Source organism: Oncorhynchus keta, chromosome 4 (genome assembly GCF_023373465.1).
Source record: "Oncorhynchus keta strain PuntledgeMale-10-30-2019 chromosome 4, Oket_V2, whole genome shotgun sequence".
Classification (NCBI taxonomy): domain Eukaryota; kingdom Metazoa; phylum Chordata; class Actinopteri; order Salmoniformes; family Salmonidae; genus Oncorhynchus; species Oncorhynchus keta.
In genome coordinates this window covers 38,924,224-38,942,530 of record NC_068424.1, presented here as the reverse complement: position 1 = coordinate 38,942,530, position 18,307 = coordinate 38,924,224, and the positions used below count along the sequence as shown (strand labels likewise).

At 44.5% G+C, this 18,307-nt stretch overlaps 1 protein-coding gene across 5 annotated transcripts in view; it reads left to right on the top strand.

Annotated features, from left to right (window-relative positions):
* LOC118374700 (supervillin-like) overlaps positions 1 to 17,478 on the top strand; it is a 115,027-nt gene extending 97,549 nt beyond the window's left edge. For all 5 annotated transcript variants that reach the window (XM_035761207.2, XM_035761183.2, XM_035761220.2 and 2 more), the window contains 15 exons: positions 331 to 478; positions 734 to 879; positions 1,535 to 1,710; positions 2,681 to 2,834; positions 3,082 to 3,284; positions 3,472 to 3,554; positions 5,777 to 5,931; positions 6,502 to 6,607; positions 6,853 to 7,060; positions 7,489 to 7,622; positions 7,717 to 7,872; positions 9,300 to 9,443; positions 13,374 to 13,495; positions 15,319 to 15,474; positions 16,272 to 17,478. In XM_035761207.2, the coding sequence (XP_035617100.1) occupies positions 331 to 478; positions 734 to 879; positions 1,535 to 1,710; positions 2,681 to 2,834; positions 3,082 to 3,284; positions 3,472 to 3,554; positions 5,777 to 5,931; positions 6,502 to 6,607; positions 6,853 to 7,060; positions 7,489 to 7,622; positions 7,717 to 7,872; positions 9,300 to 9,443; positions 13,374 to 13,495; positions 15,319 to 15,474; positions 16,272 to 16,358 (2,178 nt within the window). In that variant the 3' untranslated portion in view covers positions 16,359 to 17,478. The remainder of the gene's footprint in view (positions 1 to 330; positions 479 to 733; positions 880 to 1,534; positions 1,711 to 2,680; positions 2,835 to 3,081; positions 3,285 to 3,471; positions 3,555 to 5,776; positions 5,932 to 6,501; positions 6,608 to 6,852; positions 7,061 to 7,488; positions 7,623 to 7,716; positions 7,873 to 9,299; positions 9,444 to 13,373; positions 13,496 to 15,318; positions 15,475 to 16,271) is intronic.
* Positions 17,479 to 18,307: the final 829 nt, after the last annotated feature.

The following is an 18,307-nucleotide window of genomic DNA, read 5'->3' as shown; positions in this document are numbered from 1 at the left end:
CCATGTTTTTAAAAGTTGTGCATCTGCTAAACTTCGCCCGTTGACCTTTTAGAAACCAATCACATTTGTTCTGCCCTAAACCAAACAGATTCTTTCAGCCCTTAGAACAAAGTTGACTGCACTTTGTCAACCTGCAAAACCCAATGAGGGTTTGTTCAAAACACTTGCATAGGAGGCCCATCTCAGGATATGCTTTTTAAGAACATATCTATTTACCAATAGCTAAATATCTAATTGTCGAACAATGAAACATCAAATCATCAGTGGTGAATTATTTATTTTGGTCCTAGAATGAACTGTTTTCTTATTGTCTGTGTCTTTCTTTCTCAGGCTGCTGAGCTGGCCCAGTTCATCCAGACCAAGAGAGACCTGGGTTGCCGTGCCAATTATGTAGAGCTGATCGAGGAGGGTATCAACACACACAGCTACGCTGCCAAGGAGTTCTGGAAGATTCTGGGTGGACAGATCAGCTACCAGTGTAAGGCTAACTGTCTGTTCATATTTTAATCAGTTTGGGGGATGCCCCTTTTTTTGTCTTGCTATGTAGTAGCAATCCCAAATTAGTAGCAACTTCTTATGAATGTGTTATGAAGTCCTTATGTAGGTGCCCTTCCAACTGAAGTGCTACCCAGAAAGGCTTCCCTGTTTTCCCGGTGTCATCAGTTTCTAACGTTGATGATAGTTTTATGAAATTTTGTGACCGTTTTTCTAATTTCCTGTGTCCTCCCTGTAGCTGCAGGGACACCAGACGAGGATGAGCTGTATGAGAGCGCCATCGTAGAAACCAATTGCATCTACCGCCAAGTGGACGACAAACTGGTCCCCGATGACGACTTCTGGGGGAAGGTTCCCCGATGCACGCTGCTCAGCCCCAAACAGGTCAGACATTACTTCTACTAACATTGTTTGGGCTGGATTTAGATTTCCATTCTGACTGGATCCCAATCAAGTTAAGACACAGAGAGAGAGATATTAACCTGGCTGATCAGACACTGCTGTAACTCCTTAATAGGAATTGTTTGACACTGACCGGTACACTCCTCTGACCTGACCTGCTACAGTTCCTCACTTTCAAATGACTATTTTGAGCTGAAGTGCATAGTAGCATTGTACTGGTACTGATTGTGTAACGATGGGTGAGGAGTCAAACGCAGAGAGCAAAGTAAACGGGGAAAAAACGCTTTAATGTCCTTAACAAAGTATGCCCTAAATACCCTAAAACACAGGTGCAAAACAAACCCAAAACCTAGTTACACAAACCCGGACAGCGAAAAGCCAAAACCGACGATACGCCACAAACGTAACACAATGAGCCCGCACAGACACCAGCGGGCAAAACAAACTTAAATAACACCCATCCCAAAACCCCAACAAGGAACAGGTGAAAACAATTTGACAAAAACAAATGAAAAGGGATCGGTGGCAGTTAATAGACCGGCGACGACGACCGCTGAGCGCCACCCGAGCAGGAAGGGGAGCCACCTTCGGTGGTATTCGTGACAGATCGCCGCCTCTCTGCTCTGCTCTCCTATAGGTGTTGGTGTTTGACTTTGGCAGTGAGGTGTACGTGTGGCATGGTAAGGAGGTGACTCTGGCCCAGAGAAAAGTTGCCTTCCAGCTGGCTAAACATCTGTGGAACGGAACCTTCGACTACACAAATTGTGACATTAATCCCCTGGACCCTGGAGAGTGCAACTCACTCATACCCAGGTATGGCTCACAGACACTTATACTCAGGTACCTTTCAGACACTCATACCCAGCTATATATCCACTCATATTCTGTCTCCCACACAAACATGCAACACACAAAGTATAATAATTACCATGAAAGCATTTCTCTTTAAAGTCCACCACTTTCAGTTAATTTGCATTTACAAATAACTTTGAGCTGCCTTCTTAAAACCACCCAGGTGAGTACAGGTTGTACAACATGCCCCCCTCCAATAGGTACCATAGCCAAGTATTCCACTATGTGTAAACAGCTAAGAAGCTAGGGGAGACTCCTATAAATGGGCAGGAGTGTCATTGTGCCACTCTGCACGAAACAACCTGTCTCTGCCTCTATGCCCATGGACAAGTTGGTAGGCTTCTTTAATCGCACTTGCCAGGTTGTCATTGGAAATATGAAATAGTTCTTAACTTATATGCCTGGAGAAATAAAGGTTAAAATATTTTTTCCTGTGTTTTATTTCATATTGTACAACAGCTGTGAAAACTAACACTGTGTTAGTGTTATTTCCTGATAGTTGCTGGTTGAAAATACAATCTACACAGGACCTTCTAATCAGCAGGTTTGAATGTGCGGGAGTTTTGGCTCTCCGTAGTGACATCATCATGAGGTAAATTGGTTAATAGACCAATAAGAAAGAGTTCCTTTCTGCTAGTAACAGCTAGTTTTCCCCTCCCCACTCAGACCACTCTGAAAGTCCTAGCAAAATTATAGCTTGAGAAATAGTTTTTTGCTTAAATTTTTTATGCCATTTAAATAGAAATATTTTACAGAAATGATATTGATATAAAACTTCTGCATTGGACCTTTAAATAAAATATCAAATTAAAAGCTACAAATAGCCTCTGTCCTCTCCCCCTCTACCTCTACCTCTCCCATTCCAACTCTTTTACCTCTCCTCTCCCATTTCAACCCGTACCTGTCCTCTATCTCCCTCTGTCGAGTGCAGGAAAGGCCAGGGCCGTCCAGACTGGGCTATGTTTGGAAGGTTGACGCAACACAACGAGACCACCCTGTTCAAGGAGAAGTTCCTGGACTGGACAGACTCCAAGAAGAAAGGTACCATCAAGAACGGCCATGAGCACCTCAACGAAAACAACAAGGTACAGCTCCAAATAGTTTTTAACATATTTTAATTTGTTCACCTCCTTCACCTCCTTCACCTCCTCCTTATTAGAAAGTAAGCCATACTGGCCAAATCATACAAAATTAGACAAGAAAACAAAACCTAATTCTGTTCCATCACCCATTTCCACCTCTCCTCCCTCACAACAACCATCACACGCATCTTAACCTCCCTACTCACCCTTCTCTTCCTAAACCCTTTTTGTTGCTTTCCCCTCCCCCCAGGAGCAGCAGAGCCCGGAACAGAACATGATGCGGGCCTATGATGCCTCCCTGATGCTGCCACTGCTCCAGACCCCGGTTCGTACGGTGTTGGATGGGGTGGACCTGGGCCGGGGCTATGGCCCGGTGGCGGGGGATGACCGCAGGCACTTTGAGATCAGCACCACCGCTGTGGACATCTGGCACATACTAGAGTTTGACTACAGGTGGGTGTGTATGGCTGTGTAGCAAATGGCACCATATTCCCTACATAATGCGCAACATGTAAGTTCTGAGCAGGGCCCATAGGGTACTGTATAAGGAATAGGGTGCCATTTGGGATGCGTACTATGTGTGTGACGCTGTGCGGTTGGGTTAAAGGACAATTGAAAAAGTATATCTCATATCCTACAGCCGGCTGCCCAAGCAGAGCATCGGACAGTTCCATGAGGGAGACACCTATGTGGTGAAATGGAAGTACATGGTGAGCACAGCAGGTTAGTATCGAGCCACCGTTGCCCACATCTCTGCACCATCACACACCACAAAGTTCTCTTTCTCTCGCTCTCTTTTTATTTGTTTATTTTTTTTGTCTCTCTTTTGCTACTGTCGCTGATGACACACCCGAAACCAGTGCAGGAGTTTGAAATCTGGATTTGACCTCGGTTATTTAACGGAAAGACACCCTGTGTTCCTCTCTTAGACTGAGCACAACTGACCTTTGCGTAAGGGGTAATAATTAACCATCACATAAACTCATGGCAGGGCCAGCCCAGTGCAACCAAACAGTAATTCATATAACTATGAGTGGGAAGACAGTTTGAAAGGGACGCTGGCAAGTGGCTGTGATTAGTTTTATTGGTTCGCAGTAGTGCGGCTAGTTCTCTTCCGCACAGAGAGAGGGAGAGAGAGACCATAGGACCTGTCAATGTATGGGCTGCTAAACATGCCAGCCGATTACAGTAATAGAGTATCATCTTTCATAGTACACAGATACAGGCACCATTGTCGTGCGTATGATTTGACAGATACACCGAATGTGCACAAGGGGTGCTATTCAGAAAAATAATAATAATTCAAAAATATATACCGTTCCAGTCAAAAGTTTGGACACACCTACTCATTCCAGGGTTTTTCTTTATTTTTACTATTTTCTAATATATCTTAGGTTCTTCAAGATAGCCACTCTTTTCCTTGATGACAGCGTGGCACACTCTTGGCATTCTCTCATCCAGCTTCAGCTGGAATGCTTTTCCAACTCATCCCAAACTGTCTCAATTGGGTTGAGGTCGGGTGATTGTGGAGGCCAGGTCATCTGATGCAGTACTCCATCACTCTCCTTCTTGGTCAAATAGCCCTTACACAGCCGGGAGGTGTGTTGGGTCATTATCCTGTTGAAAAACAAATGATAGTCCACTAAGCGCAAAACAAATGGGATGGCGTATCGCTGCAGAATGCTGTGGTGGCCTTACTGGTTAAGTGTGCCTTGAATTCTAAATAAATCACAGACAGTGTCACAACATAGCACCATCACACCTCCTCTTCCATGCTTCACGGTGGGAACCACGCATGCGGAGATCATCTGTTCACCTACTCTGCGTCTCACAAAGACACAGCGGTTGGAATCAAAAATCTCAAATTTGGACAGATTTCCAACAGTCTATTGTCCATTAGCCCAAGCAAATCTCTTCATCTTATTGGTGTCCTTTAGTAGTGGTTTTATTGCAGCAATTTGTCCAAGAAGGCCTGATTCACGCAGTCTCCATTGAACAGTTGATGTCTTGAACTCTGTGATGCATTTATTTGGGCTGCAATTTCTGAGGCTGGTAACTCTAATGAACCACCTGGAGAATTTTTTTGCAAATGTAATAAAATGGAAATATGACTTTTACATAAGTATTCTGACCCTTTACTCAGTACTTTGTTGAAGCAGTGATTACAGCCAACATTTTTCTTGGTTATGTTTCACTGTCGGGATGGTGCCAGGTCTCCTCCAGTCGTGACTCTTGGCATTTAGGCCGAAGTGTTCAATCTTGTTTTCATCTGACCAGAGAATCTTGTTTCTCATGGTCTGAGAGTCCTTTGAGTGCCTTTCGGCAAACTCCAAGTGGGCTGTCTATGTGCCTTTTACTGAGTAGTGGCTTCCGTCTGGCCACTCTACGATAAGGGCCTGATGGGAGAACCTTCCAGAAGGACAACCATCTCCACAGAGTAACGCTGGATCTCTGTCAGTGACCATCGGGTTCTTGGTCACTTCCCAAGGCCCTTCTCCCCCGATTGCTCAGTTTGGCCAGCTCTAGGAAGAGTCTTGTTGGTTCCAAACTTCTTCCATTTAAGAATGATGGAGGCCACTGTGTTCATGGGAATCTTCAATCGCTGCAAAACGTTTTTTGGTACCCTTCCCCAGATCTGTGCCTCGACACAATCCTGTCTTGTAGCTCTATGGACAATTCCTTCGACCTCATGGCTTGGTTTTTTTCCCTGACATGCACGATCAACTGTGGGGATATAGACAGGTGTGTGCCTTTCCAAATCATGTCCAATCAATTGACTTTACCACAGGTGGACTACAATCAAGTTGTAGAAACATCTCAAGGATGGTCAATGGAAACAGGATGCACCTGAGCTCAATTTCGAGTCTCATAACAGTATTTCACAACTGTTTATAGTTGCTCATTCGAGTTGTTTGTGAGTCCATGTCTCTGTCTGTTGATCCTAGTTGGGAAGAGGCAGAATCCGGATGCGGTGAGGAGCGCAGGAGCTGGGAAGGAGAAGTGTTCCTATTTCTTCTGGCAGGGCCGGAATTCTACCGTCAGTGAAAAGGGGACGTCAGCGCTAATGACTGTTGAACTGGACGAGGAGAGAGGAGCACAGGTAGTGTGTGTGTGTGCGTGCGGGCGGGCACGCCAGGGGAAAATGACTGCCCCCTCTCATTGAAGTAAAAGGCTGTACTGCTGGCATTGTTAGCAGAAAACAGGATCCCCATTATAGTTAATGTAAAAATGTCAATCTTTTTTTAAAGACAATCATGGTACCAATAATTGCTTCTGTTACCCCAGATGTATGTCATTGAACCAATTTTATAAAAAATAATAATAAAAAATGCATTCAGAAGAAGTTATAAGGACAATTTAGTTACTAATGGCAGCCTGCAGTACCCCGCACGGCCTTCAACTTTAATGACTCAATGAGAAGGGGCGGCACTAATCTAGCCTACAATGTCACTTCCTGGAGAAGCTCAAACTTTTCATGTTATGTCTCCATGAGACGCACTTGATCTTAACAACCATTTGGCTTCAATGCGCTGTTGAGTCTTCACATAGGAATGCATGGTGTCACGTCATCGATGTCCATTCATATATATACACAGTCATCGGTGCGTGTGCGTGCGCCTGCCTCCTTGTCCGTGTATGTATGTAACCACTCTCTCCTCTGCTCTTACAGGTCCAGGTGCAGCAGGGGAAGGAGCCTCCATGTTTCCTTCAGTGTTTTAATGGAGGGATGGTCATCCATGCAGGGAAGAGAGAAGAGGAGGAGGAGAACTCACAGAGTAAGTGACCATCCACACCTTTCCCTCTCATGTGTCTGTACGTTGTGTGTATGTTCGTGTTTGTTATATTTGGCAACACTTTACCTTAAATTGCCCCTATACGTACCTAACTGCATAGTATTAACTGTAGTAACAATGTTTCGTTACATAGAAACTGCTATGTAATTACACTTTTATAGAGAGGTATAGGTTATTACAATCCCAGGGCATCATCTTTCTCACCTCTAACTCCTCTCCCACATCAGATGACTGGCGGTTGTATTGTGTGCGGGGGGAGGTCCCGGTGGAGGGCCACCTGCTGGAGGTAGCATGCCACTGCAGCAGTCTGCGCTCCCGGACCTCTATGGTGCTTCTCAGCGTCTCTAAAGCAACCATGTACGTGTGGCACGGCTGCAAGGCCCAGCTCCACACCCGCGACGTGGGGTGCACTGCCGCCGATAAGATCAAAGAACAGTGAGTCCCAACATTCACAACACTTTACAATGATTTCTTTCCTAGTATTCTGACATGGCAGGCCGAAGACGGCACATTCATTCTCCCTGACATGTTATTGTCCAGTTAGGGTAATGGCCTACCGTGCCACTGTTAGAGGTCAAAGTGCACATCATGAAGGCTGATGTTGAGCACTCGCTGATATGATTTGTTTGAAGTCTAAATAATGTTGGTCTCCAATCCAATTGAATAAATTGATCTCATTAGTATAACTGTGTTCAATAAGACTGGGTGTAAGTCTTTTAACAGTGTGTGCGCATGCATGCCATGAGTGTGTGAGCCATAACAGCACCTGGTAATGAATGCTCCAAGGTCAACGCGATTGATGTCACAGTTGGTGTAGTCGAAGGTTCCGTTCCACAGGTGTTTAGCCAGTTGTTTTTATGCAGGTGTCCGTTGGAGGCAGGGCTCCACAGCAGCAGTAAGATGACCATCCATGAGTGTGACGAGGGGGCGGAGCCTACGGGATTCTGGGAAGCTCTGGGAAGGAGAGATAGGAAGGCCTACGACTGCATGCTCCAAGGTTAGAGTCCTTTTCTTTAATTAAAGGTCTATTTCTGTTAGTCCACGATCCTCCTGGTTGGTTGATGTGATGACCTTCAACCTTTGATCCACAGATCCAGGGAAGTTCAACTTCACCCCTCGTCTCTACCAGCTGAGCAGTACGTCTGGAGAGTTTGTTGCAATGGAGTTCTTCTACCCAGCCAGAATAACAGAGGAGGTCAACTCACTGCCCTTCCTACAGGAGGACCTCTACACTGCATCTCAACCAGGTACTGTACAGGATATACACACACACCCACACACATACAACCTAGGCTTCGGTGTATGGTATAACGTCATATTTCGAAATACCGATGGTATGATTTTCAATACCATAAATGTTTTTAAGATCTAAGGTGTCAAATGTAATTATATCCAGCTCAGTGCTCCAGCTATGCATTTGGTTTGCTAACTTGCTAGCCAACCAAACGTATTGGTTACAGCAGAGACATTAAATCCCTTCCTGGATCAAGATCCCTGTTGCCTAAATTGTTTTGTGCAAAAAAAAAACAACAGGGATCATTATCCAAGTGGGATTGATAGTCTCTTCTGTAACAAAGAAGCTTGGTTACAGCTTGACATCTAGCCACTTAGCTAGCAAGTCAGCAAACCAAAAGCATCGTGCGAGCCCTGAGCTGGATATAATTTGACACATTTTAGATTTCTTATAGTCATACTTCTAATTACAGTTTAAGCAATTGCTTATACTCAACCCCCAACCCCCCCAAACATTTTATTTATATATATACTGTATGTATGTACGTACGTACGTACAGCTTGCAATTGCTGTGCGCTTTTCTTAATGGAAATTATTTTGTATATTTTTGAGATATATCTAGTTCTAGAAATGACAGTATATTTCATGGAGACCTAATCTTAACAGAAAGCTAGTCCTATAGCGATGACCCCAATAATATAGCTCCATAGAGATACACTAGCTACCGTGGCTATTGCAGGTTGATTTGCAGCAAAAGGAGAAAACCTACATAAATGTAAACGCAACATGTAAAGTGTTGGTTTCATGAGCTGAAATAAAAAAATACCAGTAATGTTTTATTCGCACAGAAAGCTTATTATGCTCAAATTTTGTGCACAAATGTGTTAATATTCCTCTTGGTTAGCATTTCTCCTTTGCCAAGATATGTGTGACATATCAAGAAACTGATTAAACAGCATGATCATTTCACAGATGAACCTTGTGCTGGGGGCAATAAAAGCCAACTTTAAAATGTGCAGTTTTGTCACACAACACAATACCACCGATGTTTTGAGGGAGGGTGCAATTGGCATGCTGACTGCAGGAATGTCCACCAGAGCTGTTGCCAGAGAATTTAATGTGCTTTTTTCTACACCAATCAGCCTCCAATGTCGTTTTAGAGAATTTGGCAGTCCAAACGGCCTAATTTTTTTAATGTACTTATTATTATTACATTTTTTAAATAGCGCCCCTTGTGTGCACATTCAGTAATACCGTATATCCCAGTGTAGTACAGACACTGTATGATGATCTGAAAATCGCGATACTGCCCAACCCTAATACACATACACTAACAAATCTTACAACATGGCTAAAGACTACACTACAACATGTCACATAGATTTGAGCTCTCATTGTGTATGTCTATCATGACATCACGTCCTGTTCATCTTCCTGTAGCCCTCTTCCTGGTCGACAACCTCCACGAGGTCTACCTGTGGCAAGGCTGGTGGCCCCAGGACAGCGAGAGCCCTGGCTCTGCCCGTATCCGCTGGGACGCAGACAGGAAGTGTGCCATGGAGACGGTGCTGCAGTACTGCACAGGTACTTGAACACTATTTTATTTTTTAAATTGAACCTTTATTTAACTAAGCAAGTCAGTTAAGAACAATTTCTTATTTACAAAAAAATAATAATAATCTAAATATAGGACATAACACACATCACGACAAGAGACAACACTACATAAAGAGAGACCTAAGACAACAACATAGCAAGGCAACAACACAGCATGATAGCAACACAACATGACAACAACATGGCAGCAACACAACATGGTAGCAGTACAAAACATGGTACAAACATTATTGGGCACAGACAACAGCACAAAGGGCAAGAAGGTAGAGACAACAATATATCACGCAAAGCAGCAACAACTGTCAGTAAGAGTGTCCATGACTGAGTCTTTGAATGAAGAGCTTAAACTGTCCAGTTTGAGTGTTTTGTTGCAGCTCATTCCAGTCGCTAGCTGCAGCGAACTGAAAAGACGAGCGCCCCAGGGATGAGTGCGCTTTAACACAATGAGAAAAACCTTTAATACAATGTGACTGGCAGAATGGGTGTTTTATGTGGAGGATGAGAGCTGTAGTATATATCTCATATAGGGGGTAGTGGGTTTTATAAATAAGCACCAACCAGTGGGTCTTGCGACAGGTATACAGAGATGACCAGATTACATAGGACTATAGAGTGCAGTGATGTGTCCTATAAGGAGCATTGGTGGCAAATCTGATGGTCGAATGGTAAAGCACATCTAGCCGCTCGAGAGCACCCTTACCTGCCGATCTATAAATGATATCTCCATAATCTAGCATGGGTAGGATGGTCATCTGAATCAGGGTTAGTTTGTCAGCTGGGGTGAAAGAGGAGCGATTACGATAGAGGAACCAAGTCTAGATTTAACTTTAGCCTGTAGCTTTGATATGTGCTGAGAGAAGGACAGTGTACCATCTAGCCATACTACTTGTACTACTTGTACCTCAAGCTCTAAACACTCAGAGGTAGTAATCACACCTGTGGGGAGAGGGACATTCTTCTTACCAAACCACATGACCTTTGTTTTGTAGGTGTTCAGAACAAGGTTATGGGTAGAGAAAGCTTGTTGGGCACTAAGAAAGCTTTGTTGGAGAGCGATTTACACAAAATCCGGGGAGGGGCTAGCTGAGTATGACTCTCATCTGCATATACATGGATGAGAGAGCTTCCTACTGCCTGAACTATGTTGTTGATGTAAGAGCGTGGGACCTAGGATCAAGCCTTGGGGTACTCCCTTGGTGACAGGCAGTGGCTAAGGCAGCCGATGTTCTGACTTTATACACTGCCCTCTTTGAGAGAGGTAGTTAGCTTACCAGGCCAAAGACTCCTCAGAGACACCAATATTCCTTAGCCAGCCCACAAGAATTGAATGGTCTACCGTATCAAAAGCTTTGGCCAAGAAAATAAAAATAGCAGCACAACATTGCTGAGAATCAAGGGCAATGGTGACATCATTTAGGACCTTTATTCTCCTTTATTAACCGTTTTCTATAACTACTTGCTGTTAGACCCACAGGGAGAGATCTGCTCCTTAAAGTAACTAACTTTGGCCTTCCGGATAGCCTGAGGGAACTTATTTCTCATTTGCCTGAACGAGAGCCAGTCAGCCTGAGTATGCGTGTGCCGAGCCTTTCGCCAAATGCAATTCTTGAGGTGGACTAACTGTGCAAGGTCGAACCAGGGGCTGAACCTGTTTTTCAGTTCTCATTTTCTTTATGGGGGCGTGTTTGTTCACAATGCCTCTCAAAATATAGAAAAAGAAAAACAAACAAAATAAACCCTTATAAGATAAAAACAAAAAAAAGTGTTGCTATTGACTTAGTTGTGTTTGAGTTTAATGAATCTTGCTCACAGATAAAACTGAAGAAATGCAGAATTTACATAATAAAAAAATTGCTAAGCAATCACTTCAAATACATATTACACAACATACATAGAATACGAATACTACTTAAAACATTACAGGAAATGTTTTCATGGTGGAAACAAATGTCGAAATGTGATAGTTAAAAATATAATTTTAGGGGAAACTTTTATGAGCTCGAGTTGTTGTTCAAGTCTGACAATAGTGGTTAGAGCATTGTTTTTCAGGCGGTTTGAAAGTGCACTTATACAGGACAGTTTGTGGGTTGTTTTCAGAAGCCTGGTCATGGAGTTGCCTCTTTTTGGAGGGAGCAGGTCATGCAGAGGGTGTTCAAGACATTTCCTTCACCAGGTGCACTGCAGCCTGCTCTGCAGTGACGGTAGCTGTGGTTAGACTGCTCCACCTCTGGAGATGATAAGATAAGGCCTGACCAGTGTAGTGTAAAAAGTGACCAGATCCTCAGTGGGTAGGCCATTTCCGGCAAGAACAGTCGAAAGGTGCAGTCGTTTTGAGGCCTTCCTCACTGACTGCTCCACATGTGTCTCACCGCTGAGGTTAGAGTCTGGATGAAAACCAAGATACTTGGACGTTGTTACTACTTGTACTTCCTGTCCCCCTAGGATGAGTGGTGAAGGTTGTCTCTTAAAAATCATATCCGGATTTCCAGACTTTTCCCCATTTAAGAGCATGTTGCTGGATGTGTCCCACACGTCCAGCTGGTTTGCCTCCAAGCCCATGGATGTGTTCTCCTGGATGTTGTTTAGTAGTGTGGCTCGGGACAGCCCTACATTCTGCATACCCAGTGTCCAGAGTGTCACTGAAGACAGCGTTTCTGGTGTGCCACAAGGGGCCATGGTCTCACCATATCGGTTTCTCCTTCATATGTCCACCCGAGGCCACCTCTGATCAAGTGCTGAAAGTGCCATTCGCCATCACCCTCTGCCTTCTTCCGGTGGTGTAGCTGTGGAGCCAGACTAGTAACCTGGACAGTTCAATGTCAGGAGCTTTGCGTAATCTACTCTATCAAAGGCTTTGGACAAACAGTAACACCCTCATCATTGTTTGGTTTTCTGGAGTCTGAAGATGTCAGCCAGGAGTTTTTGGATTTCACAAGGCAATAGTAATGCTTGGCTTTGGGAGGTAGGCAGACTGGTTCGTGGACTCAGAGAGGACTGTTGGCATGAGTGTTTTCATGATGAAGCTCTTCTGGATTTTTCCAATACATGAAGTTAGAGATGGGCCTCCAGACACTCACTCATCTCATTGTACATGGGTTTGACACTTTAGGTATGGGACACACATTGGCAGTCTTCCAGGAAGCAGGAACAGTCCCCTGCCGGTAGGAGGTGTTAACAATGTGTGTGATGACAGGGGCATGGTCTTTTCGTAGCCAGGCTGGAATGCCATCAGGCCCACATGCTTTCCTTGGGCTGAGTCTGATCAGAGCTTGCTTTATCTGGCCGTTGATGCACAGCTCAACCTGCATGGTAGGCATGGGCAGGGGGACGGTGGCGAGAGGTTTGGTGCTTGTCCATGCCTCAGCGAAGAAGCCATTTAAAACATCAGGCATGTCGTCTTCAACTCCCTCGACCTGTATGTTCTATCCTGATGTTTTCTTTGGTTCCAGTCCTTTGTTAATGAAGTCCCACCATTCCTTTACTTCTTTAGGTCCTGGAGTTCAGTTTTGTAGTAGTTTTCGTTTGTTTCCTTGATAAGCATTTGCACTGTGTTTTCTCCATTTCATGGTTTTTCCCCATCTGTTGAACCGTGTTCTGTCTTTTCCTGATGGCAGCCTTTGTTGTTGTTCAGTCATCCAGAGCTTCTCCCGAGTGTTGTTGTTTTTCTTATTTATGATTGGCATGCATACATTCAAGTTCAGTTTGAATGCAGGAGTTTAACGTCACCACATTTGCATGAACCCTCTCCATCTCATCAGTGGCATACCAGTCAGTACTGGCCATACACCATGCCAAGGATGATACACCTTGTTCTAGGTATATCATCAAAAGAGAGAGGGAATGTGGAACTGTTTGATTTATACTAAACATAAAAAATGTTGCCCCCCCCCTCCACAGAGAAGAATGAGAAGAAGCCACCCAAGGCGTATCTGATCCATGCAGGACTTGAACCTCTAACCTTCACCAACATGTTTCCATGCTGGGAACACAGAGAGGACATAGCTGAGATCACTGAGAGGGTGGGTCACCTATCCATCACCTGTTTCCAATCCCATCCCATAACCATTACACCAAACACATCCCTATCGCCCACCTAAATATCCATTAGATCTACACTGCTCAAAAAAATAAAGGGAACACTAAAACAACACATCCTAGATCTGAATGAATAAAATATTCGTATTAAATACTTTTTTCTTTACATAGTTGAATGTGCTGACAACAAAATCACACAAAAATGATCAATAGAAATCAAATTTATCAACCCATGGAGGTCTGGATTTGGAGTCACACTCAAAATTAAATTGGAAAACCACACTACAGGCTGATCCAACTTTGATGTAATGTCCTTAAAACAAGTCAACATGAGGCTCAGTAGTGTGTGTGGCCTCCATGTGCCTGTATGACCTCCCTACAACGCCTGGGCATGCTCCTGATGAGGTGGCGGATGGTCTCCTGAGGGATCTCCTCCCAGACCTGGACTAATGCATCCACCAACTCCAGGACAGGCTGTGGTGCAACGTGGCGTTGGTGGATGGAGTGAGACATGATGTCCCAGATGTGCTCAATTGGATTCAGGTCTGGGGAACGGGCGGGCCAGTCCATAGCATCAATGCCTTCCTCTTGCAGGAACTGCTGACACACTCCAGCCACATGAGGTCTAACATTGTCTTGTATTAGGAGGAACCCAGGGCCAACCGCACCAGCATATGGTCTCACAAGGGGTCTGAGGATCTCATCTCGGTACATAATGTCAGTCAGGCTACCTCTGGCGAGCACATGGAGGGCTGTGCGGACCCCCAAAGAAATGCCACCCCACACCATGACTGACCCACCGCCAAACCGGTCATGCTGGAGGATGTTGCAGGCAGCAGGACGTTCTCCACGGTGTCTCCAGACTCTGTCACATGTGCTCAGTGTGAACCTGCTTTCATCTGTGAAGAGCACAGGGCGCCAGTGGCGAATTTGCCAATCTTGGTGTTCTCTGGCAAATGGCAAACTTCCTGCACGGTGTTGGGCTGTAAGCACAACCCTCACCTGTGGACGTCGGGCCCTCATACCACCCTCATGGAGTCTGTTTCTGACCGTTTGAGCAGACACATGCACATTTGTGGCCTGCTGGAGGTCATTTTGCAGGGCTCTGGCAGTGCTCCTCCTGCTCCTCCTTGCACAAAGGCGGAGGTAGCAGTCCTGCTGCTGGGTTGTTGCCCTCCTATGGCCTCCTCCACATCTCCTGATGTAGTGGCCTGTATCCTGGTGGCGCCTCCATGCTCTGGACACTACGCTGACAGACACAGCAAACCTTCTTGCCACAGCTCGCATTCATGTGCCATCCTGAATGAGCTGCACTACCTGAGCCACTTGTGTGGGTTGTAGACTCCGTCTCATGCTACCACTAGAGTGAAAGCACCGCCAGCATTCAAAGCGACCAAAACATCAGCCAGGAAGCATAGGAACTGAGAAGTGGTCTGTGGTCACCACCTGCAGAACCACTCCTTTATTGGGGGTGTCTTGCTAATTGCCTATAATTTCCACCTGTTGTCTATTCCATTTCCACAACAGCAATTGAAATGTATTGTCAATCAGTGTTGCTTCCTAAGTGGACAGTTTGATTTCACAGAAGTGTAATTGACTTGGAGTTACATTGCGTTGTTTAAGTGTTCCCTTTATTTTTTTGAGCAGTGTATATTGCAACCAACTCCTCCTGTTGCCGACTTATTCCAGACTGATTTCCTCCTGGCCAGCCCGAAGTTTCGAATTGGGTACTGAGGATAGGGGTGGGATTGATTTCGAAAGTGTGTGTACTGACCACAACGTTTATTTACATCTTTGTGTGTCCCAGGAGGCAGAGGTTTGTAACCAGATAATTCTGGTAGAGGATGTGTTGGCACGGCTGTGTAAGACCACCTACCCCCTGGCAGACCTGCTGGCACGGCCCCTACCCGAGGGAGTCGACCCCCTACGCCTGGAGATCTATCTAGACAATGATGACTTTGAGGTGAGGCCACGTCCACACCTACGGTACCATCAGCTCCCTGGTGAATTATGACTTTTTTTGTCTAGGTTTGCCTTGGCTCAAACCATATTATTAGAGGTTTGTCTACTCGATCTGTGGTTGAGCTATGTTTGCCTACAATAATGAGACTCTCGCCAGTGTGTGTGACAAGGGATCATACTGGAACATTGTACACTGGTAGTCAAGGCAAACGGGTCTAAAACAGTCCTTCTTTCTGAAATCCATACAGTAATCACACGGAAGTGTCCTTCAGTCTCCTTGTACTTTTTGTTGTCTGTGTTTTTATGTACATAATATGTTCTCCATCACTTCATCGCCTTCTGTCCTCATTTTCTCTCTCTGGCTCATCGTGTGTTTACCTCTGCCAGGGTGAAGGGGCTTATGGGAAGGTGAGATCTTTGAATTGAGAGCACAGGTGGCCCCAGATATGTACACAGCGTCCTCACTTTGACTAACTACATCACCCATAATCCTGTGTGTGTTGCTTTCTGTCTCACCTCCCTCCTCAATCTGTGTCTGGATCAACACTCTCTCACTCTGAACCTCTCTTGCATGGTTTGGTCTGTTTCAACTCACTAAGTAATAGCTGTGTGGATTTCCTGCACTAGATGCTCCTGGAGTGATGAACTGGACCAATGACCATGTTGTGACCTTGGATTTTCTTGTGAATATTGTTTTTTGCAACTCATGGGTATAAGGAATTTCACAAGAGTTGATATAGCGGTTGACAGATTTTGTGTTTATTGTGTGGTAACAATGTGTATTTGGCCCCCCTGTAGAAAGCTCTGGAGATGTCGAGGGATGAGTATGAGGTGTTGCCAGGTTGGAAGCAGGTGAACGTGAAGAAAGCCAAAGGATTGTTTTAGTACGTTGGACAGAAGGCTTGACCACCGGATGACATCATCAGCAAGCGACGGTCAGTGCATCGTGGTTCAGTTGTAACAGGAGCCCACCACTGAGAACTCTTTAATTTAACATTTCACCCCTTCATCTCCGGACTGGAGAGGGCTTGGGAACACACACTTCTGAGAACCCTACCCTGGTTGGAGGGAGGGAAGAGGAAGAGAGACGCAGTGGTGGAAGGAGTGAGGATCAACAGAGTTGTGCCAGCCTCGTGTACAGTTTTCTTCTTTTATTTGTATGTGTTACCAGTTTTGTTTTGTAATTCTAAATGTAGGTAGTTCAGAGGTGTGCGAGTGAATGTTGAGTGGATGTTTGTAATGTGTCGGCACCCGGCTTTTTAAATCCACACTGTGTGTGTGTGTGTGTGTGTGTGTGCTCGTGTGTGTGTGTGCTTGTGTGTGCTCGTGTGTGTGCGTGCTCGTGTGTGTGTGTGTGTGCGTGCTCGTGTGTGTGTGTGCGTGCTCGTGTGCGTGCTCGTGTGTGTGTGTGCTTGCGTGCTCGTGTGTCTGTGTGTGTGCTTGTGTGCTCGTATATCTGTATGTGTGTGGGTGTGACCATGCTTTTACAGTATCGCCTGTACAGCAGTTTATCTGCGAGCAGGAGAACCACTCTGTTTGACACACCCCAAACAGACCCTCTGCAAGCTATTCTTTGTGCATTAGAATAAATCATTTATATTTATATTTACTCCATATTAGGAATAAAAAGCCTTTTGAGTATTATCTGTGAGATAAGAAATGAAATACCTGTATTGTTATTCATGTTGTGGTTGTCATATATTGATTGATAAGTAGTTGGACAATAATGCTCCTTTCCCATGTCGCCATTTTATTGAACAAATCATGCATCTACTACATTCTGAAGTGTCTGTTGTCATTGCTAGGCTGTCCTGCATCATTCAGGTGCTCAGATTGAAGAGAATTGTTGTATTTTACAGGCATGAATTTACAGAATCTTGTAAATTCAACATTGTATAGTGCCTTGCTTTTATGTACAGTTTATATATAGAACAATATTAGTCTGTGTTTTAAAGACTCTCTTTGTGATATAAAGGATATTAGAGAAATAAACATTGAAATTAAATCTAAGCATGTTGTTTTACATCTTTATCACCTGAAATGGTCTCAATGGATATGTCACAAATAGCAACCTATTCCCTTCATAATGCACAGCTTTTGAACAGAACCCTATGGGCCATGGTCAAAAGTAGTGCACTATATAGGGAATAGGGTACCATTTGGGACATACACATAGTTTATTTAATCCCTTGGCTTTCAGTTTCCATATAATGCCTAAACCCTCAATGACACAGAAAACTGGTAAGTCTGGTATGTTCTCTCAGATAAAAAAAAACATAGGTGTGTGTTTATGCATATGTATCAATTGATTGAAGTATTTTGTTGCTTGGGTATGTTGATGCACAGTTTCTCCAACAGAGTGCGCTGAAAGACTGCTTATAAGGTATGTTCTTGTCACCTCTACAGTGGAGAGGATGATGCTTAAACACAGATAGATACTATGGGAGAATCTCAATCGCATTTCCTTTCCTCAACTTCTCACATCACGTTGGGTGGGTTTTGAGAAGGAGGTACAAACTCTCAATTGAATTTCCTTTGATTCACTGAGATTCTCCTCTTGGTTGCTGTTGAGTCATAGGGGTCATTTTAGGGTGTTGCACGAGTCAAGTCAGGTTGCTGTAAATTGCAGGCTTTTTTGCTTGCCGACATAACTAATGGTGTCACTGCGTAAAGTGCAGTCTGATTGAATAGTACACCCACAATTTGTAGTTTGAGGTCCTGTATTAAATGTTATTATTCCAGACTACATACATCATGATTGTCTCATGTAAAATGGACCTCTGAAATTTGGCATTGACTGGTGGTCTTTGTAGCTCAGTGTTGGTCATGTGAGT